This window comes from Gymnodraco acuticeps, unplaced genomic scaffold (assembly GCF_902827175.1).
Source record: "Gymnodraco acuticeps unplaced genomic scaffold, fGymAcu1.1, whole genome shotgun sequence".
Lineage (NCBI taxonomy): Eukaryota > Metazoa > Chordata > Actinopteri > Perciformes > Bathydraconidae > Gymnodraco > Gymnodraco acuticeps.
This window is the reverse complement of record NW_022990402.1, coordinates 1-24,173: the sequence shown is the minus strand read 5'-3', so window position 1 is coordinate 24,173 and position 24,173 is coordinate 1. Positions and strand designations below refer to the sequence as shown.

Below are 24,173 nucleotides of genomic sequence, written 5' to 3'. Positions count from 1 at the left end.
AAGGTTTCTGTCAATCCTTAAAAGAAAAATTTAAATTGTGAATTTTACAGCCATGTTGACATTTATACATTATACTCACTCCCCCCTTTTACACATGAAATCATGTGTAACAAAAGCCTGTAATGGGAGGGGAACAAAAACTGTCAGGTAATTGGTTAGGGACATAACGAACATTATTATCATTATTTCCACAGTGAACACTTCAGTGAATAGAAGTGTTCCTCTCCGTCCTTCAGGCCTAAAAGAAACAGAATCTTCAGATTGTAGTTTTACATTTGCAAACCGCCAACTCATGTGAGAGGAAAATATCACATGTGCGGTTTCCCCTTTTTGTGGAATTTTTAGGAAACCTCTCGTTTCCCTTGGAGCTCCAAAATAATATGTTAGTCCAAAAACATGCTTGGTTAGTTATTGTTTTAGAATCATGCAGTTACACTGATCACATGCCGGCATACATTCACACTCACACTGTCTGGTTGTCATGTCAAGTTTGGTCAGGTTCACCCCAGAGTCAGTCATCCACAGTGCCTTGTCAGTTACACTGTCGGTCAGGGTCAAAGGTCAGTTGGTCTCCGTCTTTTTGGCCATGTGTCGTGCTCTGCAGAGACTTTGACATTTCAGCATAGGCCAGTATCCTTTGTCTACAAAAATATGTCACGATTTCAACTATAATTTTCAAGATGATTCTCACTTGTCATTGGGACTTCTGCCTCCCACCTTTCCTGAAACTTGGTACAAAACTCACTTCCTTCGAATACCACTACTACTGCAATCCAATTACACCTAATTAGTATTAAAATGTCTAATGATCTATTTCAGAAACTTGTGTACATAACTATTATCTTGAGTCAAAACATTACTAGGATCTGTGTCGCTCTGCATTTCATAGCTCATTATAATTCTGGTCTACTTAAAAAACGATGTTAAACTCTTTAGCAGTGTGTGGAACCTTGGGTGTCCGAACATGCAACAATTACTCCCTCCTTTATCAAGGATTTAAAACCGAAGTCTGGTAATAACTATGCTACAATGGTGAAATCAACACTCTAGATTGGAATTTAATATGTGGCTTGGCACTAGCCATTAATACAAACAAAGATTTGTCCTATAGAGTGGTTCCTAAAACTATCCTTTTAATGGTGATCAATATTGTAACCAATGAGATCACTACTTTATTCACACGTGAATAAAAATGTCTTAAAGAATGATTTGTTAACCTGATGAAAATATTGAAGAATATGGTTATACTCTGTCAGTGTGTTTTAGGATGATTATCATTTTACTTTAATAGTTTCCTCTTTACTGCTATTTTTAATTTACCAAATGATTAATAAATCTTTCTGTCTTTATGAAGTTAATTCAAGTTATTTAAATGTGCATTTCGTGAATAAGTGTGTTTATGTGTAACTCACTCATTCCCGTTCTCCTTTCCTCCTCCCCTGGTTTTCTCAAGCCGTGACCCCGGCCTCCTCACTTCTAATCGACCATGCCAACTCCTCTGATTCTGTCTTCTCTTCAGTCCATCAGCTGTTGAATCCATCCGCTGTAACTTTTGTAGGCAGCCATTGGCCCAGTCACATCTGCAGCCCCATCATGCCACTGTTGTTGCACTCCTCCTTTACAGTCTCTCTGCTGTTTTTATGGAGGGCGGATTCTGCTCTCATGTTTATTGTGCCAAATCTCGCGGCGCAGTTTGGAACTTCATGTCCTGTTTGAGGGACCGATGAGAGTTTGCCTCTTTGTCAGCATGCTGGTTTGTTTCTGGATGCCTCAGGTCGTTGTTGTTTCAGCTCTGGTTCTCTGTCTGTTCGATGGAGAAGGAGGAGTCTCCTGTTGGGTTAGGTCTCGTTGTCTGCTTGGAGGGTCGGGATCAAAGCCTTTCTAACTCAGAGGGGGAGTCCAGGTCCCGGTACACATTACCTATAAGAAGTCTAGCCCACTGATGTTAAATAAATCCAACCCTTTCCACTCTGTCTCTTTCTAATCATACTATCTGTCTTAGTTGTTAAATGCCATCTAAACAACATAATTAATGTCTACTTATGATATTACAAAAACTCACTCCAAAAATGGTTTCATCCATTGTTACATATTTACCCAACACAACTCTGAAATACTTACATGTTTCCAGCATCACATATTCTACACACTATGAAAGAACATCTCCATATCTTCTCTCATTTTACATCCCACTGTTACTTCGAACAATAGTAAACCTGCAGGGCACACCAATCGGATCACAGTAATGACATTTGAATCAAGTGTAGGCCTATGTCTTCTTTCTGAACATTTATTTATATTGTCTAAATTTGCAAACAGTTCGAGTGTAAAATGTGTTTTGCACAATGTATTTACACTCTACAGATTCTTGAGTTTACTCATCTCCTGGTGCTGTCGTTGTAAAAAATGTTCAATCCCTTATTGTTTTGTACCAGTTTTCCAAAATCAGTTATAATTAATATACTGGGAACGTGCTTCCCGTCTTCAATACCGGCCAGCAATGTAATGATTAAACTCTAAGCTCGCAGAAGTTTCAAGGGTGTGATACCCCCCTTTCAGCCACTAGATGGCAGCAGCAGAAGTTTCAAGGGTGTGATACCCCCTTTCAGCCACTAGATGGCAGCAGCAGAAGTTTCAAGGGTGTGATACCCCCCTTTCAGCCACTAGATGGCAGCAGCAGAAGTTTCAAGGGTGTGATACCCCCTTTCAGCCACTAGATGGCAGCAGCAGAAGTTTCAAGGGTGTGATACCCCCTTTCAGCCACTAGATGGCAGCAGCAGAAGTTTCAAGGGTGTGATACCCCCTTTCAGCCACTAGATGGCAGCAGCAGAAGTTTCCAGACAAAGGGAAACGCTCTACCTTGGTTTAATATATAACAGACCTCTGGCTTTAAGCTTTTAGCATTGGTCTGTTATTTAAACCCCAGTTTTAAACGGCGACTCGATCTGATCTATCGAGTTTTCAGGTTTTGCCGTGCAGGAATCAAACCTCGCATAACAAACTGCACCATCTCTACGCCACTCAGGAATAAACACCTGCAGATCCGCGCCAAACTGCTCTATTTTACGTCACGCAGGACTTTCGTCTACCTGTCGATCAACGTTTACGTTTTGTATATAACTTTCCTAACATAGTAAAATATGCATTGTATATTCCATTTAAACTATAAAAACACTGTGAAACGCCTACAGACAATCCTAAAGTTTTAGCGTATCCAATTACAGACAGGCGACTTTCATCGTCTGCTTACCTTATTTGCAGAGTTGCAGAATCCTGCTGATTGTCTGAGATGTTTGAAAGCGTCTGAATTCTTCCTCAGCTTCGTTATATCTAGACGTCGGGTCACCATTTTGTTGGAGATTAAAGGGATATCTGATCCGCTTTTCAAATCTCCGCGCGTTCCTATGAAGCTGGTTATAATACAGGAAGGAATCCATATCTACAAAGTAACCGTTAACAATAATCTACTTTAATGGCAATATGACAATGCAATACAATCATTACAATACAACATGATATATTACAGTTATATTGTAATGCTTAAGGAGTAATGCCGGCTTACTCCTGCCCTAGTTCGCATACTGCAGAGCTACTTTCACCCGAGGGCAGCATGTGAAGAAGAGGCCGAACGCCAGGGATCCACCGGATATATACCAGAGTAAGAAGGAGGGGTTTGGTGTTAGGTCAGCTGGTCATCTTTTCAGGTCATCTCATTGGGAGACGCAACGCAGCAGGAAACGCAGCAGGAAACCAAACAGGCTCACTTTACAACAAAAGGTCTCAAGGCCTGCATACCCACACCTCCCCCACAGAGCCATAAAACCCTGTTTACTCCAACCAGCCCAGAATGTTTATAGCCATTTGTAGTCCTTACATTTATGAAAGGATAAAACAGAGAAATCAATATAAAACACAAACACAGGTATTGTTTGAACAGTATTCACTTAACTGCTACTGTTGATAAGCACCAGAGAAACCCAAGGGACCTCTCTTAACATCACAACCACTGTAGCTCGTTCTAAGTTGAATGCAAATCAGGACATGCTCTCACCTTCCCCCATCTTCCTTTGTCCTCAAAAACACATGTCAACAGGCCCCAAATCCAGCTCACAGTTTTACCCAAATTATTCCCATTTTAAGCTTATCCATAGTTTGCTAACATGAATAAATACAAATATAACTCTACATTATTTAGAGAGCTAGCAACTCAAATTGCCTTGGAATTGAAATTGAGTGAAGGACTGAGCACTGTAGTTTCTCAGCAGTGTATATTGCAACACCACCAGCTCTGCCCTTACGATCCGCTCTGAATACATTAGATCCATCAATGTGAATAACAGAGTCAGTGACAGACGGTTTTAACCAGGTTTCAGAAACTACAACAATATCAGGCTTAGCAACTAAAAAGCAGGTCTTGAAAACATCTAATGTGGGCACTGGCTTCTAGCATTAACATGCAGAAACCCCAATCCTTGCCTACAGCTAAACTCATTCGGAGAAGGAAGCAGAGAAACACTCAGGACCAGGGTTCATGTTAACGTTACCAGAGAGTAATAGCAGTAACAATATTAACAGTCTGGAAGATGATTTTTTTCACATGGGCTCTGGACGCGTCGCTCCTCAGGGGGGCGGGGCTGCTCCGATCCTTCGATGTTAGCGAGTCCAGAGTCAAAAGGGCGGAGAGCGCATTTCGTGCCATGAAACGTCAGCTTTTGGTAAAAACTATCCGATGGAGTCAACGCTCCAGAGGTTCCACCATCCGAGTGTCCGAAGTGAACAGAGTTATCGCTGGGAGGCAATCCGTCAGCTTTGCCGACATGTGGGCTGACAATTAATCCCAGAAGAAGAACGAACACGAGGGTAGCTTTAGGCGACATTGTGCTGCAACACACCTAGTTCAGGATCAGCAGCTCAGGTGGATCAGCAGCTCAGGTGGATCAGCCCCCGACAGCACGGCAGGACAGACAGCCATCCAGAGTCCGAAAGAGCAACAGCTCAGGCAGAGAGCAAACAATCCAGTCACAGCGAGGCACCGGCACAGAAACTTTTAAAAGTGCAGCAGACCAATTAAGAAAAACGGGTCTAAAAAGCGAAATAAAAATGATATGCCCTGAAGGGGGGACCATCACTGGGAACCAGTCCTCAAACCTTCTTCCAGCTCTACTTCTTCTTCTTCATCACCTGTGGGATCAAAAACATGTGATTAAATCAGAGATCACAGTGAAACATGTTTTAATCAGGGCTGTCAGTCGATTAAAATAGTTAATCGTGATTAATCGCACATTTTTGATTTGTTCTAAATGTACCTTAGAGGAATATTTTTCTAGTTTTTAATACTCTTCAATCATGTTGCACTATCCGTGCTGAGTGTGCTGACTTCTCGTACAATGTCCCACTGTCTGGCTTCCTGCATAAAGTCAAGTGCTCGGCGCAGTTGTGGCGAAATGTCGCTCCTCTGTTTTCATTTAAACAGCTCCTTATATCCGTTAGCGCAGCTAGCTAGCACCAGATGCTAACAACAACAATGCACGTAAGGTCTCTCTCTCGCTCGCTCGGGCCACACACACACACACCCTCCCGGTCCTCCCGATGGCCAGTCGGTGCCTGCCGGTGAGCGTGGAAGTGTGGTCTGCCACAAGCGGGCGGCAGGAGCGGGCTGTCAGCATCAGCTTGTAGATGGTATTTTAAACTCGATGCTCTGAAACTACGGGGCGGCCGAGGGAAAAAAATACACATGCGTTAATCGCGTTAAAATAATTAGTGGCGTTAATTTTTTTTTGCGTTAACGCGTTATTAACGCGTTAACTTGACAGCCCTAGTTTTAATACAATATGTTCATTTAGTGAAAGCTAAAGTCAAGTGTGTCTTTGTGACGGATACATGTGAAAACCCATACAGTGTATATATAAAATGAACACACCATGTGTTATAGGGCTGCTCAATTAATTGTATTTTAATCGCGATTACGATTATGGCTTGCAACGATTACGAAAACAACGTAATCGAAATAAAACGATTACTTTTTATTATTATTACTTTTTTTTTTGGTTTTTCAGTTGAATTATACTTACAGTTCAGGGTAATCAACTGTTCAAAAACAAATTCTCCAATAAATGGATGTTTTCAAAGTCAATGAATAATCGCAATTACAATGATTGACCCAAATAATCGAGATTATGATTTTTGCCATAATCGAGCAGCCCTACTGTGTTATGGCAAAAGTAAAACCCAACCAGCCAGTGTAAGTCAACAAACCCTTATTCTACAAAATACAATTACTTTTATTGACCTTTTCAGACTTCCACGAAGGTTGTCATCATTTACAGACCCACGAAAAACTGAAAACGGGTACTGAAATGTTAATGATCATGAAGTGTTGCGTCATTGTCGATCAATCAGATCCCTGATTAGAGATTTCAAATATAATCCATCTCTCGTAGTCGATAAGGAAAAAATAAATAACACTCAAACTAGGGACAGAAATCTAATCAAAAGTTTACGTCAGCATCTCCACTACGTGCTGCTGTTGATTATCAGCAGATGATGAGTCTTTGTCATGCCTGCAGCCTCATATGCAGCCTGCACTCAATGTAAGCAGATTGCCCAGCCATGTGCGCTGCACAAGCTACTACAAGAGGCCTGCTGGCAGGGGGAGATCAAGTGCAGAGAGAAAAACTCCACAGGATACTTCAAAAAAATAATATGTGCCCTGTAAAAACCCTGAATGGATTTGTCTGTGTGAGCGTTTACCTTGCGAGCACTAGACGGTCCAGGAGACTTTGCAGACCTGCTGGTGGCTTTCGGTCCTTTAGTGGCTTTGGGGGCTTTCGGTGCTTTGGGGGCTTTCGGTCCTTTAGTGGCTGTCTGTGCTTTGGGGGCTTTCGGTGCTTTAGTGGCTTTCGGTGCTTTGGGGGCTTTCGGTCCTTTAGTGGCTGTCTGTGCTTTGGGGGCTTTCGGTCCTTTAGTGGCTGTCTGTGCTTTGGGGGCTTTCGGTGCTTTAGTGGCTGTCTGTGCTTTGGGGGCTTTCGGTCCTTTAGTGGCTTTCGGTGCTTTGGGGGCTTTCGGTCCTTTAGTGGCTGTCTGTGCTTTGGGGGCTTTCGGTCCTTTAGTGGCTGTCTGTGCTTTGGGGGCTTTCGGTGCTTTAGTGGCTGTCTGTGCTTTGGGGGCTTTCGGTCCTTTAGTGGCTGTCTGTGCTTTGGGGGCTTTCGGTGCTTTAGTGGCTGTCTGTGCTTTGGGGGCTTTCGGTCCTTTAGTGGCTGTCTGTGCTTTGGGGGCTTTCGGTCCTTTAGTGGCTGTCTGTGCTTTTGGGGCTTTCGGTGCTTTAGTGGCTGTCTGTGCTTTGGGGGCTTTCGGTCCTTTAGTGGCTGTCGGTGCTTTTGGGGCTTTCGGTGCTTTAGTGGCTGTCTGTGCTTTGGGGGCTTTCGGTCCTTTAGTGGCTTTCGGTGCTTTGGGGGCTTTCGGTCCTTTAGTGGCTGTCTGTGCTTTTGGGGCTTTCGGTGCTTTAGTGGCTGTCTGTGCTTTGGGGGCTTTCGGTCCTTTAGTGGCTGTCGGTGCTTTTGGGGCTTTCGGTGCTTTAGTGGCTGTCTGTGCTTTTGGGGCTTTCGGTCCTTTAGTGGCTGTCGGTGCTTTTGGGGCTTTCGGTCCTTTAGTGGCTGTCGGTGCTTTTGGGGCTTTCGGTCCTTTAGTGGCTGTCTGTGCTTTTGGGGCTTTCGGTCCTTTAGTGGCTGTCGGTGCTTTGGGGGCTTTCGGTCCTTTAGTGGCTGTCGGTGCTTTGGGGGCTTTCGGTCCTTTAGTGGCTGTCTGTGCTTTGGGGGCTTTCGGTCCTTTAGTGGCTGTCGGTGCTTTGGGGGCTTTCGGTCCTTTAGTGGCTGTCTGTGCTTTGGGGGCTTTCGGTCCTTTAGTGGCTGTCTGTGCTTTGGGGGCTTTCGGTCCTTTAGTGGCAACCGTCTTTGAAGCTTTTCCTGGGGATTTCCGAGTGGAGCTGGGTGGTTGGTTAATATTTTCCGGAGTGCTGAACATCATTGACTGCCTCAGATCAACCTAGAGAATAATACAAGGGTAATTGTTAGAAAAACATGCAAAACATTGTATGAATCCTTTTGTTCCATAAAATGACATATATGTCATATTTTCTGTGTGTGTGTGTGTGTGTGTGTGTGTGTGTGTGTGTGTGTGTGTGTGTGTGTGTGTGTGTGTGTGTGTGTGTGTGTGTGTGTGTGTGTGTGTGTGTGTGTGTGTGTGTGTGTGTGTGTGTGTGTGTGTGTGTGTGTAATATTTCACTCACTGGACTGAAGGTGGTTCCAATCTGAGAGTACAAAGGCTCCCTCATCACGTTCACTGGAAAGAAGGCGGTTGGCTGAAAGTTGAAAGGCTCCCTCATCACGTTCTCGGCTTTGGGAGTGAGTGGTCGCGGGGGAGAGCTGGCCCTCACCTTTTTCTGTCAGATGGAAACGTGGAAATACAAGTTGGGAGAAGATAAAGAGGATTTCAGAAAGTTACATTTCAGAGTAACTTCATGTTAAGAGTAAGCGTTCAGATAACCAATGAATAGGCAAATGTGGTGTTCAGGCAAGACATGAAATACGATCAGCTACTTTATAGTTCATTGTAAAAGATAGCATAGAAAAAAGGTTTCAAAACTAATGACATTATGAACAACCTTATAATGTAAGGAAACATGAGTCAAACATAAAGTTGTACAAAACAAACTAAAATGGTAGCCTATGAAACATTCCTCATGTCACTTCAGTCAGGCTCTCACATGAAGCAACATGTAACGAATACTCCTGCAGGACGCCAACCAACCTGAGGCGAGGGATGGTGTACGAACAACGTTGATGAAGACCGCTTGGTGCCTCTCGCGCTGCTCGGCTGGGAGAATACAAATAAATACTAAATTAACACTCTAAGCATCTTTTATCCAAAACTGTAGCAATAACATTTCAGAATTGGGCAATATTTTCGAAAGACACCCCCCCCCCCAAGGATTAGATCAGCACCTTGTTAGGTACCTGAGGGCAGGGAGGGTAACTAGTTTGAACCCACCCCTAACAGTAGTAGAGTCTATTCTAGAAGTTAATAAGGATCATAAGGATGTTAATTGGGTCTTTTTTACAAAGGCTAACTAAAAACCCTGACGCAAGCATTTTCACATGAAGTGTGCTTTTTCAATATTAGGTTATCTCACCTCCTCTCTCCTTTGTTGCTGATGATCTGCGGGAATTAGAGGGAAACAAAAGAACACTTTACAAACGTAACATTTTAAAATGTCAACCTCACAGTAACACACATTTGGCACGCGTATTAGTCCTTTGTGTGCATGTTAACGTACCGGTGTTGTCAACTGAAGAAGCCTGAACCGGGTGTGGCAAGAGGCAGTTTCCCTTCAGTATCTTCAGCTCAGGGAAAGTCTCCTGGATCTCATCAGTTTGCAGGAGCTTCAGGAAGGCTTGGCAGGTCTCCTCTCCTTTGTTCATGATCTTATCCACCAACTTCACAACGTGGCCCTCATCGTTCTCTTTGTTGATGCTTTTCAGATTGTTGTACTCACGTGGAGTTATCAACTCTTTCTCTTGAACTTTGTTGAGGATTAGCGCGTAGTCTGCACCCAAAGTGTCCACAATGGATGTCTTATTACTTCTCAAAATGTCCTTGGCTGCCATGCTGAATCTGAGAGGGAGAAAAACAACATGCATAGTAAATATACTGGTCTATTTCTTTTCATCATAATCTGGCACCAAAAATAAAGTGTTGTGGTGACCACCTTTAATACACTGGGTTACATAATCCACACGTGGAACTAGAGTGGGGGTATTGTTTCCACACGGACATGTATGTGGTTGTCTATATCAGTGTTTCTCAAACTTTTTCATACCAAGAACACTTAACCAATAAAAAAACACTCGCGGACCACCTAACTCCACAAATATAAAAAAACACATCGTTTTTCTAGAACAGACTACAAATCGCCTGAAAATGGTACAAACAAGTGGCAACATGTGAGATGAAGGTGTTGCGCTGGGCTATGTCATGCAATAAAAAGTTCAACTTAACCACGTTCCATTGTGGAGATATTCCCGTGAGAGTGCGGAAAACTGAAATGTATTTATTTATTTCAAATGTGACATTTTACCAATATACTCACGGACCACTAGGGGGTGCTCACGGACCACCAGTGGTCCACCGACCACACTTTGAGAAGCACTGGACTATATGTATTGTGTGCCCTCCTGTCATCTCTCTTGTCATCCCGGGCTGCGACCCGACAACACCTGCATTTCAATCAATCAATCAATGTTTATTTATAGCCCAATATCACAAATGTTACATTTGTCTCAGTGGACTTTACAGTTTGTACAGAATATCAGTATGACAATACGACACCCTCTGTCCTTAGACCCTCTGTCCTTAGACCTTCTGTCCTTAGACCTTCTGTCCTCAGACCCTCTGTACTTAGACCCTCTGTCCTCAGACCCTCTGTCCTTAGACCTTCTGTCCTTAGACCTTCTGTCCTCAGACCCTCTGTCCTTAGACCCTCACATCGTACAAGGAAAAACTTCCGAAGAAAACCCACAGTTTAAAGGGAACATGGGAGAAAGCTCAGGGAGAGCAACAGAGGAGGGATCCCTCTCCCAGGACGGACAGACGTGCAATAGATGCCGTGTGTAAATTGAAAAGATAATACATTTGCAACATAGGTAGTTCAAATGTTTGGAAATGCATGTGTGTATAATAGGAAGATGAATCCATTTCTGCTGCTCATTAAAGCAAGCTTTGTACCTCCATTGCACCGCCTCCGACTCCCTATCTCTCGGCACTACACTGGTGACCCCGACAGCGTCTTGGGAAGTTTCCGAGACGGACCCGAACATGGCAAAGGAAACTCAGGTTTCTTTCTCGAAATGCCGGGGATTTTTTGGAGTCGACCGTGGCTGCTACAGTCACGCGGACTGAGGCTCGGTGCTCGCCTCGTGGAATGGCTGAGGATGTTGCTCGCCATTCCCGCATCTGCCTTCCGACTACAGGGGGGACGATGCCCGACCTGCTGGGTAGGGATGAACCCGATTGCTACCTCGTGGGGTTGTTTCTTCGGGGCGTGCGGCTGCACGTCCCGGCTGCGCTAGCTAACGACCACTAGCAGCTAACCACATTGGCTAACTACGGCTAGCAGCTACCGATGGCTGCCAGTTAACGGCAACAGCCGTTCTGGTGCCGGAGAGGAGGTTTGACCAGCCGGTTGACCTCGTGTGGACAGTCTCACTTTTTCACCACCTCGACGGCGGTTCCAGACGCCACTCAAGTTTCCATCGGAGCCTGGGTGGTACACTCCTGGACCCAGTCTCGCACGTCGCCCATGCTTCCATCAGCACATGGATGGCGAGCTCCGGGACCCTGTCTGGCCTCTCCTCTGTCCACGGCTCCTTCCTCCCGGGGAGACTGCTCCTGCCCCCCGGGGACCAGGCTCCTTCCTCCTGAGGACTTCATGCCTGCTGCCGCTGTGCCCGCCGCCGCTGTGCCCTCGCCTGCGGCTGGGCAGCGCTCCTTCCTGCTGGGGACCACCGGGTTGTTGACGCCCGTCGCGGTTCAGCGACTCGGCTTTCACCGACTGGCGGGTGATGACTTCATTCGCCACGACGCCTACTGCGGCCCTCTTACGACGGCCCGTTCCGACCCGCCCCCCGCCCCCCGCCCCCCACCCCCGGTGAAGATGCCCTCGCCCTCGTTGGGGCCCCTACCGACGGCCCGTTCCATGGCCCGGCCCTCACCTGCAACCTCACCCTCCTCGGCCCCTGTGATGCTTCCTCCCAGACGCTGGGATTTTTTTGCCATGTTTGGATTCTGGGGGGGCTTGTGTGGTGACCACCTTTAATACACTGGGTTACATAATCCACACGTGGAACTAGAGTGGGGGTATTGTTTCCACACGGACATGTATGTGGTTGTCTCTATATATTGTGTGCCCTCCTGTCTTCTCTCTCTTGTAGAGATGGCAAATCCGGATCATTTTATGGACTCGGAGTCTTCTGAGTCAATCATTGAAGAGATCCGGATCATACGAGTCATTTGAGTCATTTGAGTCATATGAGTCAGCATGACCAAGACCGTAGAAATCCTACCGGTGAAACCGAAAAGTTGTTGCATTTAACCAGCATATTAAACTAACGTTACATTAACCTCCGCTACACAGTGTCTTTTGCTTTAATAAAACATGTGTGTGTGTGTGCATTTTAAAAAATAAGTGTTTTGCATTATATGTATATAGTTATTTTAATATGTTCCTGTACTTAAGCTAATTTTGCACAATTGTGTTTTCATTTAATAATAATAATAATAATAATAATAATAATAATTGTATAATTACATTTGATATATTCTAACTGTTTTGCAATTTTCTATCATTTGTTTCTTTTTGTGTGCCATGTTCAAAATAAACGAGTTTCCAAGTAAGATCCTTATTGGAAATGCAGATATTATTACAGGAGACTGTTGCACAACATGACCATTTTGTTAGAAGTCTACACTGAAACTTAATTTAGAGCCGGAAAAATCGCGGGATCCGTGAATCCAGGTCAATGATCGAGAGAGACCAGTAGCCTACGAGGACTCAGAGCCGTAACTTTTAGCAGGCAGCAGATCCAGAGATCCAGCAGACTCGTCCCCATGCACGAATCTACAGCAGACTCAGCCCCTCCTCCGGCTCGCACGGCTCCCGCGAGTCCCACGGCTCCCTCGACGAGTCGCAGCAGACTCAGAGATTTGCGGACTCACGGCTCACTCACGGCTCACGGCTCACTCACGGCTCACGGCTCACGGCTCACTCACGGCTCCCGCGAGTCCAACGACTCACGGCTCACTCACGGCTCACGGCTCACTCACGGCTCCCGCGAGTCCATCGACTCACGGCTCACTCACGGCTCACGGGACTCTCGCGGGAGCCGGAGGAGGGGCTGAATTTGCTGTTGATTCGTGCATGGCGACGAGTCTGCTGGATCTCTGGATACAACAACGTTGTAATGTGATTGTACACGTTATAAAGAGAGTAAAGAGTGACGCAATTTATGGTTTTAATTGTTACGTCACATCAGGTGTAGGACTCAAAGGACTCGGGTTAATCGAGAGGGAGACTCGTCACGACCGGCTCATTACTAGGATCCGGGTTAATGATCCGGATGAATCATGACTCGCCCATCTCTACTCTCTTGTCGTCCCGGGCTGCGACCCGACAACACCTGCATTTCTGCTGCTCATTAAAGCAAGCTTTGTACCTCCATCGCACCGCCTCCGACTCCCATTCTCTCGGCACTACACTGTATCATTTTTTAATTTACTCACGACTTAAAAGCATCAATAAAAGCAGCAACACCTTCAGAATGAATCCATATCGCTTTAAAGTGAAGTTTATCTAGATTGAATCCATGCTAACCTGCTATCTATTGCTTAATAATCTGAACACACGAGCACAAAGTACCAAACTCCACCCAAATATCTGTGTATTTAACGGAAACGTGGGTATATAATTAACGTTGATTTAAGACTAAACTAGTTCCTAATAAGCTGCTGTGGTTAATGCTGGTGAGTTCTGCATATAGTAAGCTCTGTATTTATCATACATCTCCTCATAAACAGACAACCTGTGCGGCGCGCTCACAGGTACCAATCTCCACTCAACTTGCTGTATATTTAACGAAAACGTGGATATTGATCAAGATATGTGTTGATTTCAGACAGGAGAGTTCATAGTAAGCTGTCTTGGTTACTTCTGATGAATTCAGCTTAATCATTTATCCACTATTAAACATGTATTTTGAATAAATAGCTAAATAAACGTCCCTCTAAAGAGGCGGGAAAACAGCAGTAGTGGGAATACAAGTTGTATAAACATTAATATACTAACAGGTATGTGTGGTGTGTGTACACCGAGTAAAAGATGTGATCCCGTAGATTCCTGTACTCGTGCTATTGAGTGTGTGTTTTCATGTAAACATCTACAGGATCATATAATGCATGTTCTTCCAAAGAGGTCTGGTTCAAAGCACCGCTAACCCTCCTGTTGTGTTCGGGTCTGACCGATCTACTACTTTCATCGATCATCACTTTTTAGTTCTACATTCGACTGCATTAAGGCTTCATGATATCCTTCACAGACATTTGAACATATTTAATGCTGATCAACACTTTCATTGCATTTTGGATGATTTAGTGAACTTTGTAACCGCCCTAAAGAAAAGGAATTGGTCACCATCCGGATCAGATCACACACTCACACACTTCCTGCGCTGGGCAAGGCAACGAAGAATGAAACTTAAAATAAGAAGCAGCATGTTACGGCGCGTTACACACACACACACACACACACACACACACACACACACACACACACACACACACACACACACACACACACACACACACACACACACACACACACACACACACACACACACACACACACACACACACACACACACACACCACACACACCCACACACACACACACACACACACCACACACACACACACACACACACACACACACACACACACACACACACACACACACACACACACACACACACACACACACACACACACACACACACACACACACACACACACACACACACACACACACACACACACACAGAAAACTATTGGATACATTTCCTGCTCTTATGTGCCCATCCCCCTCCATGGATCACACCTGGCACACATGCAGTGTCTGTTCTTTGTATACTTACTGCAGTTGTTCATGTACACCAGTAGTCTGATACATTACAGTTTGAAATGAAATGTGGTGATGATTAATGGTTTTTGTGTTAATGTAATAGCAGTTAAAACAGGACCGGTCAAATTTGACCGCGAACACCAAAGTAAGGGGGAAACGAAGACAACAGCACCATTAAAGAACAAGCTTACCTGCATCAAGTCCTCCGTTAGAAACACCTGGACCGGGCTCCTCTGGGGGGTTTGTATCCCAGAATAGGAGCTGTTTTTCGGCTGCAAGAGTGTGTTTCCCGCTCCTCTGTTCGGAGAAGTGACTCCTTTCAAACTTGACTTTGACTTAAAAGCAAACCTGAGCTGTGACTCACATGAGGGGGCGGGGCCTGATATGTGACTGACAGGAGGGGGCGGGGCCTGAGCTGTAACTGGCAGGAGGGGGCGGGGCCTGCCCTCAGTGATGACTGACAGGCAGGACTCGGTACTACACTACACCTGTATAAATAATGAATTAGTCCAGAGGCCTGACCCCCAGAGGCCTGACCCCCAGAGGCCTGTACGACGAAGCCGGTTCAACCTAACCTGGATATGTTTGAGTTAGCCGGTTGGCCTAATCCAAAACATACGCGCTCTCGCTAAACGGTCCTACGACGCGGGTTATCAAGTGGATCGCTCAAGCCAGCCATGTCCTATCTAGTTAGGTGTTCACATGAGAGGGGTGGTATCTGGAGCATTCGACCAATCACAAACATGGAGAAGCGCACTGACAGCGCAGCGTCATACTTCCTGAATGAAAAGTCAACTCTAATATTAGACATATGAAGAAGTTAAAGTTTAAACATCCATGACTTAAACACTTGATCCAGGATCAGAGCCACAGAGCTGCACCTGCAAGGTGAACACAGCTGGGAACAGAACAAGTGTTTGAATGCGTACATTAACAGCTTTATGATATCACTGCCCGTCTAAGACACCATCTGACTTTCATTACATTTGACTCCAGTGTTTCCTCAACTTAATGTGTTGCTTCAAATAATGCTTCTGCATCCAGTCTGTGACGCTGTGAGTGTTGCACGGCCAGATACGGCTCAGCTGACTCAGATCAGGAGATGATACATTATGAAGTGATATGGACTGTACTTAATGTGACTCTGATCCGGTTACTTATGTTGTGGCAGATATTTCAGTAAGCTTTCTTAACGCTAATGTTATAATAGTCAGATTGCTCTGAAGATGGAGCTGATATTCTATTCATGTTCACGTTCACACAGTCGCTGATTTTTCTAACCTGCTCCGGACCAGGTTAGCCGCTAAGCATCAGTTACCATGGAGATCTAGCCGGGTCAAAAAACACCTGAAATGCCAAAAATCCCGTTTGGATATTTAGTTAAATGAAGAAATAAAGAAAACATAAAATTACTTTTATAACATTTTAGAAATACTAATATTCAATATTAAAATAAATGGAAAATGATTTATTGTAAGATCAAAAATGATGATAAAAAAGAGCAGGAAATTAGAGGTGAAAATGTGTTGCAGGTAAAATCTATTGTTTAAATAATAATCAAATAAAACATTTATATGTATTTCCTCTCGTTTGTCCAGCAGGGGGCGCTGTGGGATCAAAGCTCATTACACTCATGTGTTCATGAATCAATAAATAAATGTTCACCTTTTCAAGTCTTAACGAGAAAATTAACTATGATCTAAAACTCACTTTGTATCATCGAAATATATTTTTAAACTGTTTTCTGAAAATCTCAGAATTATTACTTTTTTTATCAGAAATTATGAGTTTGAGGAAAAAGTCAACATTTTTACCTAGAGAACTACAGGAGAGGGAACCAGAGAGAAGAACAGGGCCTCTTTCACATCCAAACACCAACTCAGAATGAAGGTCTGCTTTGTATATGTTTTTTAATCATCAAACTTATTCTGCTGGAGAGCAAGAGTATCTGAGAGGGTGCAGAAGACTCAGATCACCGGTCCTCTGCTGGAGAGCAAGAGTATCTGAGAGGGTGCAGAAGACTCAGATCACCGGTCCTCTGCTGGAGAGCAAGAGTATCTGAGAGGGTGCAGAAGACTCAGATCACCGATCCTCTGCTGGAGAGCAAGAGTATCTGAGAGAGGGTGCAGAAGACTCAGATCACTGATCCTCTGCTGGAGAGCAAGAGTATCTGAGAGAGGGTGCAGAAGACTCAGATCACCGATCCTCTGCTGGAGAGCAAGAGTATCTGAGAGGGTGCAGAAGACTCAGATCACCGATCCTCTGCTGGAGAGCAAGAGTATCTGAGAGGGTGCAGAAGACTCAGATCACTGATCCTCTGCTGGAGAGCAAGAGTATCTGAGAGGGTGCAGAAGACTCAGATCACCGATCCTCTGCTGGAGAGCAAGAGTATCTGAGAGGGTGCAGAAGACTCAGATCACTGATCCTCTGCTGGAGAGCAAGAGTATCTGAGAGGGTGCAGAAGACTCAGATCACCGATCCTCTGCTGGAGAGCAAGAGTATCTGAGAGGGTGCAGAAGACTCAGATCACTGATCCTCTGCTGGAGAGCAAGAGTATCTGAGAGGGTGCAGAAGACTCAGATCACCGATCCTCTGCTGGAGAGCAAGAGTATCTGAGAGAGGGTGCAGAAGACTCAGATCACCGATCCTCTGCTGGAGAGCAAGAGTATCTGAGAGGGTGCAGAAGACTCAGATCACCGATCCTCTGCACAAGTCCAGAAAACAAAAACAATACAAATAAAATCAACATGGAAAAAGCCACGAGGCGTTCAAAGACCTTCAGGGAGTCCGGGGAAAACGTCCGTCGCTTCCTCTCAAGAGTCGTGACTGCGACACACAGCGGGCGCTCTATAAATATATGCAGTTTAATTATAACATGTATTCTGATTGCTGCAAAGTCTACGAAACAAATATATCTTTATTTATATATTTTCTGTATTTATTTAATCGGACAACTTTTACATTTTTACAAAACATATATATTAATATTTTATAATTTTTCGGGGGAAATTAGAAGTAAATGATGTGTTTTTATGTTTGTTATTATTCCTTAAATATAATAAAATTTATAAAAGAAATACAAAAAAAATCTTGTTTTAGTTTGACGTAATATAAACTATTTCTATTTCTTATTTTTTATTTTACATTCATTCTTTATATTATTGTTATTTCTTCAGCGTTTCTCTGCAACTAACAAACAAACAGCTTTATCATATTTTACAAATATCAAAAATATAATATTTATAATAAATTGATTTAAAGGGAATTTATTTGGACAAAAATTAATTTCAGAAATAATTTTGCTAGAAATTTTTAATTTATTAATTATTTTTGAATACATTTTCCTCCAGCGTCCGGTGTGTCTCTGCAGGGGTCTGAGATCCTGATCAATAGTTCCTCCTGATCGGGGTCTGAGTCTCTCCTGATCGGGGTCTGAGTCTCTCCTGATCGGGGTCTGAGTCTCTCCTGATCGGGGTCTGAGTCTCTCCTGATCAGGGTCTGAGTCTCTCCTGATTTAAAGACATCCCTCCTCAGGACCCCTGTATGACCCCCATGTTCCTCAGGACCCCTGTATGACCCCCACGTTCCTCAGGACCCCTGTATGACCCCCACGTTCCTCAGGACCCCTGTATGACCCCCAGGTTCCTCAGGACTCCTGTATGACCCCCAGGTTCCTCATGACCCCCAGGTTCCTCATGACCCCCAGGTTCCTCAGGACTCCTGTATGACCCCCAGGTTCCTCATGACCCCCACGTTCCTCAGGACCCCTGTATGACCCCCACGTTCCTCAGGACCCCTGTATGACCCCCACGTTCCTCAGGACCCCTGTATGACCCCCAGGTTCCTCATGACACCCAGGTTCCTCAGGACCCCCAGGTTCCTCAGGCTAAAGGCTCTTTGAGCAGGTCTTCTCTCAGTGATCCTGATGTCATGTTAAATGTTTGTTTTTCATGTATTGTGTCAAAGTATTATCGTATCGTATCGTATGACCTCCATGTTCCTCAGGACACCTGAATGACCTCCATGCTGCCAGAGAATCCTCCTCCTCCTCTTCCTCCCCCCTCCTCCCCCCTCCCCTCCCCCAGCTCCATGTGGCAGCTCCGTCTCTTCAGCTGTTTCTCGAAGCTGCTCTCCTCGTGCCAGCTCCGCCGTGAGGCCCGTCCTCCGTCCCCCATCCTGACGCTCCGCCGCTGCACCGTGAGGCCCCCCTGCTGCACCGTGAGGCCCTGCTGCACTGTGAGGCCCTGCTGCACTGTGAGGCCCAGCAGGAGGTCTGAGTGCCAGCCCTTCAACAGGAAGCTGCTCCTCTCTGTGGGGGGGGCGGCTGGAAACCTCCTCTTTATCCGGACTCTGCTCCGACACCTCCTCCACCGGGGAGAACTGACAGGGTTTCCCCTCCTGAAGGATATCATCATATTCACATCAACATCAGAAGTACAAATATAAAGATATACAAATATAAATATATATAAATACCAGATTATTGAATCCGGACGGTTTGAAGAACTCGTCCCCCCCTCGGTGAGCAGCCCCTCCCCCATGCTCTCCGTACGCCTTGATGTCCAATGAGAAGGAGCGCTTGATGCGGGGGGGCGGGTCGCTGAGCTGCAGCGCCTGCAGGGGGGTGGTCAGCGTGCACGGGAGGGTGAGGGGGGGCGGGGCTAACTCCTGCTCACCCCCCGATCCAGACCTCACATCAACTCTCTTTATCCGCCGCTCAAAGTCCAGCAGCTGACCCAGGAAGTTAAAGTTCGGGGAGATGGTCGGACGCTTCTCCTTCACGAACCTGGGGAGCAACGTGCGCTCAGTTACCAGGAAATAAACTATAATACTTACAAGAAAAACCAATCAGATTCAATCAGATCACCTGTAGGCCTTTGATCAGATCACCTGTGTGATCAGATCACCTGTGTGATCAGATCACCTGCAGGCCTGTGTGATCAGATCACCTGTGTGATCAGATCACCTGTGTGATCAGATCACCTGTGTGATCAGATCACCTGCAGACCTGTGATCAGATCACCTGTGTGATCAGATCACCTGCAGGCCTGTGTGATCAGATCACCTGTGTGATCAGATCACCTGTGTGATCAGATCACCTGCAGGCCTGTGTGATCAGATCACCTGTGTGATCAGATCACCTGTGTGATCAGATCACCTGTGTGATCAGATCACCTGCAGACCTGTGATCAGATCACCTGTGTGATCAGATCACCTGTAGGCCTGTAATCAGATCACCTGTGTGATCAGATCACCTGTGTGATCAGATCACCTGTAGGCCTGTAATCAGATCACCTGTGTGCTCTCACCTGTAGGCCTCGTCCAGAGACAGGTCCCTCCTCTTCATGATGTAGGCGATGGCGATGGTGGCGGAGCGAGAGATCCCAGCGAGACAATGAACCAGAACCCGGGAGTTACGGGCTTTCGCTTTCTCTGAAACACCGGGAGAGAAAGGAGGTCGAAATATGAATATATAATAAATAAAAATGTAATCTAATAAAATGAAATGTAGATTTCTGTCTCTCTGAAAAACTCAGGGTTAATATATAATATGAATATAATAAATATAAATGTGTGTCTGACCGATGAAGTCGAGCGAGCGGTCGAGCCACGGCAGGATCTTCTCGCCGAACGAGTCGTTGACGGGAACTCGCAGGAAGTGAGACTCGGGGATGAAGTCGGGTTTGGGACACGAGTTGCTGGCGTTCAGGACGTAAACGACGTCGATCTGCTGCATCAGGTCCTAAAGACACGGGCATACAAGGGTGGGTCAGGGTTACATACTAGAGGGTCTTTGAAGGTCTTTGCAAAGGGGTGCATTCTACAAAACATACCTAATATAGTAAATAATTACTTTACTTTAAGCCACACATGTTTCTAATTTATAAAACATCAAATAACATATTTACAAGAAAAAAAAATAATTTACAAAAACATCACATACGAGATTGATCCCTCACCTGGATGACCCCTCCCCTGGATGATCCCTCCCCTGGATGATCCCTCACCTGATTGATCCCTCACCTGATTGATCCCTCACCTGGATGATCCCTCCCCTGGATGATCCCTCACCTGATTGATCCCTCACCTGGTTGATCCCTCACCTGGATGATCCCTCACCTGGTTGATCCCTCACCTGGTTGATCCCTCACCTGGTTGATCCCTCACCTGATTGATCCCTCACCTGGTTGATCCCTCACCTGGATGATCCCTCACCTGGATGATCCCTCACCTGGTTGATCCCTCACCTGGATGATCCCTCACCTGGTTGATCCCTCACCTGGATGATCCCTCACCTGGTTGATCCCTCACCTGATTGATCCCTCACCTGGTTGATCCCTCACCTGGATGATCCCTCACCTGGATGATCCCTCACCTGGTTGATCCCTCACCTGGATGATCCCTCACCTGGTTGATCCCTCACCTGGTTGATCCCTCACCTGATTGATCCCTCACCTGGTTGATCCCTCACCTGGATGATCCCTCACCTGGTTGATCCCTCACCTGGATGATCCCTCACCTGGATGATCCCTCACCTGGTTGATCCCTCACCTGGATGATCCCTCACCTGGTTGATCCCTCACCTGGATGATCCCTCACCTGGTTGATCCCTCACCTGGATGATCCCTCACCTGGATGATCCCTCACCTGGATGATCCCTCACCTGAATGATCCCTCACCTGATTGATCCCTCACCTGGATGATCCCTCACCTGGATGATCCCTCACCTGGATGATCCCTCACCTGGTTGATCCCTCACCTGGTTGATCCCTCACCTGTTTGATCCCTCACCTGGATGATCCCTCACCTGGTTGACCCCTCACCTGGATGATCCCTCACCTGGATGATCCCTCACCTGGTTGATCCCTCACCTGGTTGATCCCTCACCTGGTTGATCCCTCACCTGGTTGATCCCTCACCTGGTTGATCCCTCACCTGGATGATCCCTCACCTGGTTGATCCCTCACCTGGATGATCCCTCACCTGGATGATCCCTCACCTGGATGATCCCTCACCTGGTTGATCCCTCACCTGGTTGATCCCTCACCTGGATGATCCCTCACCTGTTTGATTCCTCACCTGGTTGATCCCTCACCTGGTTGATCCCTCACCTGGATGATCCCTCACCTGTTTGATTCCTCACCTGGTTGATCCCTCACCTGTTTGATTCCTCACCTGGATGATTCCTCACCTGGTTGATCCCTCACCTGGATGATCCCTCACCTGTTTGATTCCTCACCTGGTTGATCCCTCACCTGGATGATCCCTCACCTGGTTGATCCCTCACCTGGTTGATCCCTCACCTGGTTGATCCCTCACCTGTTTGATTCCTCACCTGGTTGATCCCTCACCTGGTTGATCCCTCACCTGGATGATCCCTCACCTGTTTGATTCCTCACCTGGTTGATCCCTCACCTGGATGATCCCTCACCTGGATGATTCCTCACCTGGTTGATCCCTCACCTGGATGATCCCTCACCTGGTTGATCACCTTGTTGATATAAATATATAAATACATGTTTAATATGAATTCACCTTGTTGAGCACGTCCCTCTGGCAGCCCAGGTAAAGGTGAGGCAGGATGCGTGTCGGCCCGATGTTGGAGACAGGTAAAGAAGGCTGAGACATGCAGGAGGGAACCAGAGAGGAGAAGCCTTCACACAGAGCGGGGAACACCGAGGAGAACCCGGAGAACCCTCCTGAAGAACAGGAGCACACAAACAGCTGCTGATTAAAGGGTTAAAGGACTGTGTCCATGCCCCTCAAACCTCTCGCGCTCTCTCCAGGCACATCACGGCTCTCAGATGTATCAAATATATAAAAACACGTCTCTGATGTGTTTTTCTGAAAATACCAAAGATCGTGCATTTTAGAACCCCCTCACATCCCTCTCTGTCAGCTGTCACTAACGTGCTGATTCTGGGTCTAAAGCTTTAACGGGGGGGGGGGGGTCTCTGATCAGGATCATTCTGCCCAGGTGCAGCTAAAGGCTGCCGTTATTATTATCTTTCTCTCTCAGGTTTTTGTGTGTGTGTGTGTGTGTGTGTGTGTGTGTGTGTGTGTGTGTGTGTGTGTGTGTGTGTGTGTGTGTGTGTGTGTGTGTGTGTGTGTGTGTGTGTGTGTGTGTGTGTGTGTGTGTCAGTAGCGTAGGCAGAAATGTACTTTAGGGTGGGCCTGTAAAAAATAGGGTGGGCCAGATTTCTCTTCTGCGCATCAGAAGCTAACAACAATCCCCGCCGGTACCGGTGGCAGATTACTTTTAGAATACTTTCTTTCCTCATAACAGATGGGTATGTTTTGGTGAACAGGAGACACGTGTTTTACTGTTTAATGGCTTATCAAGAACTCAAACACAACATCTTGGTGTCTGTGGCAGCGGGGTGGGGTTAGGGCGCCGGCTGCTGGAGTGAAGGGAGTGGCTCGGCCGGAGGCCAGACAGCTGATCGGAATCAGGTAATCAGTGCCGGAATAAAAGCATGTCGTAACCTGGTTCTGGTCTGTTTTGCAGTAGGCGGGATCCTGGAAGGGGGCAAAAGGACCTGTGAAGGTTGCCACGCGGGCAACGTTGGAGTAGTGGATACTTTTGTTTGGAGCTAATAAACGCCATATATGTTACACGAACCTGCTCTTCCGTCCATAATTGAACCCTGTGTGAGCGGAGAGGCTCACAGTGTCATTCTGGACAGCTCTCTCATCTGCACCCCACATCAAAAACATCACCCGGACTGCATTCTTTGTACTGTCTTAAAACCTTTCCTCAGAATATGTTATGAATTGTAAGGTGTCCTTGGTGCTTTGAAAGGCGCCCCTAAATAGAATTAATTATCATTATTATTTATTATCTGAAACGATGTTAAAACTGTTTCCAGTCACTTGCATTCAGCAGCAGCAGCCATTCACTTTGATTTGATCCCGTTATGAAATGTCATCATTTCGACAATAAAGAAATGCTTCATAAACGTTATCTTGCACATTTTATCGAACCATCTCCGTTTCTAACTTTCAATATATTTTAAAAGAGATCTCTCTCTCACTGCGTGCGGGGGCGGGGCCTCAGACAAGCTGCACCTCTCTCTCGCTCAGACATGCTGCAGCGCTGTGCAGTGTGCACACAGCTCTGCCGGCAATGAATTACATTTTGTGAGGAAACTTTTCCACCAATAATTCCAATAAGTATTCCAAAATGTATTCACTTCAGGTTCACGAAACTGTAATCAGATTACTCGTTTTTCAAATGTAACGCCAGCTGAATACACTTGATTTTTGTATTCTGATTACGTAACGCCGTTACATTCCGTTACAACCAACCCTGTGTGTATCTCTCCGGTAGTCCACCAGCAGATGAGAAACACACACCTCTCCGCCTCTTCCAAGGGACGAGGGAACCGTGCGGCAGAGTTTCCGTTAACATTATTTTTCTTCTGACAGCCCAGCAGCAGGAGAGGTG

The 24,173-nt window shown here is 45.9% G+C and overlaps 2 protein-coding genes across 4 annotated transcripts; both read right to left on the bottom strand.

Annotated features, from left to right (window-relative positions):
- Positions 1-4,051: 4,051 nt before the first annotated feature.
- Positions 4,052-15,234, bottom strand: LOC117551810 (proteoglycan 4-like). 3 transcript variants are annotated; one of them, XM_034224865.1, is made up of 7 exons: positions 14,917-15,234; positions 9,332-9,669; positions 9,188-9,213; positions 8,806-8,871; positions 8,285-8,437; positions 6,751-8,040; positions 4,052-5,181 (listed from the first exon to the last, which is right to left on the bottom strand). In XM_034224865.1, exons 2-7 carry the CDS (start codon positions 9,660-9,662, stop codon positions 5,161-5,163), a joined length of 1,887 nt encoding a protein of 628 aa, XP_034080756.1. In that variant the 5' UTR covers positions 9,663-9,669; positions 14,917-15,234; the 3' UTR covers positions 4,052-5,160. The 3 variants fall into 3 exon arrangements, with proteins under 3 accessions (XP_034080756.1, XP_034080757.1, XP_034080755.1); XM_034224866.1 differs by lacking the exon at positions 14,917-15,234 and having other exon boundaries at positions 6,751-7,895; positions 7,932-8,040; positions 9,332-10,199; XM_034224864.1 differs by lacking the exon at positions 14,917-15,234 and having other exon boundaries at positions 9,332-10,199.
- A 2,428-nt stretch (positions 15,235-17,662) lies between these two features.
- dusp16 (dual specificity phosphatase 16) lies at positions 17,663-22,425 on the bottom strand (the record flags this gene model as incomplete). Its single annotated transcript, XM_034224863.1, is given in 5 exon segments — positions 17,663-19,123; positions 19,202-19,511; positions 20,035-20,158; positions 20,309-20,468; positions 22,262-22,425. Coding segments are annotated over 5 exon segments (1,196 nt in total), but the record flags the coding sequence as incomplete, so codon positions are not given.
- Positions 22,426-24,173: the final 1,748 nt, after the last annotated feature.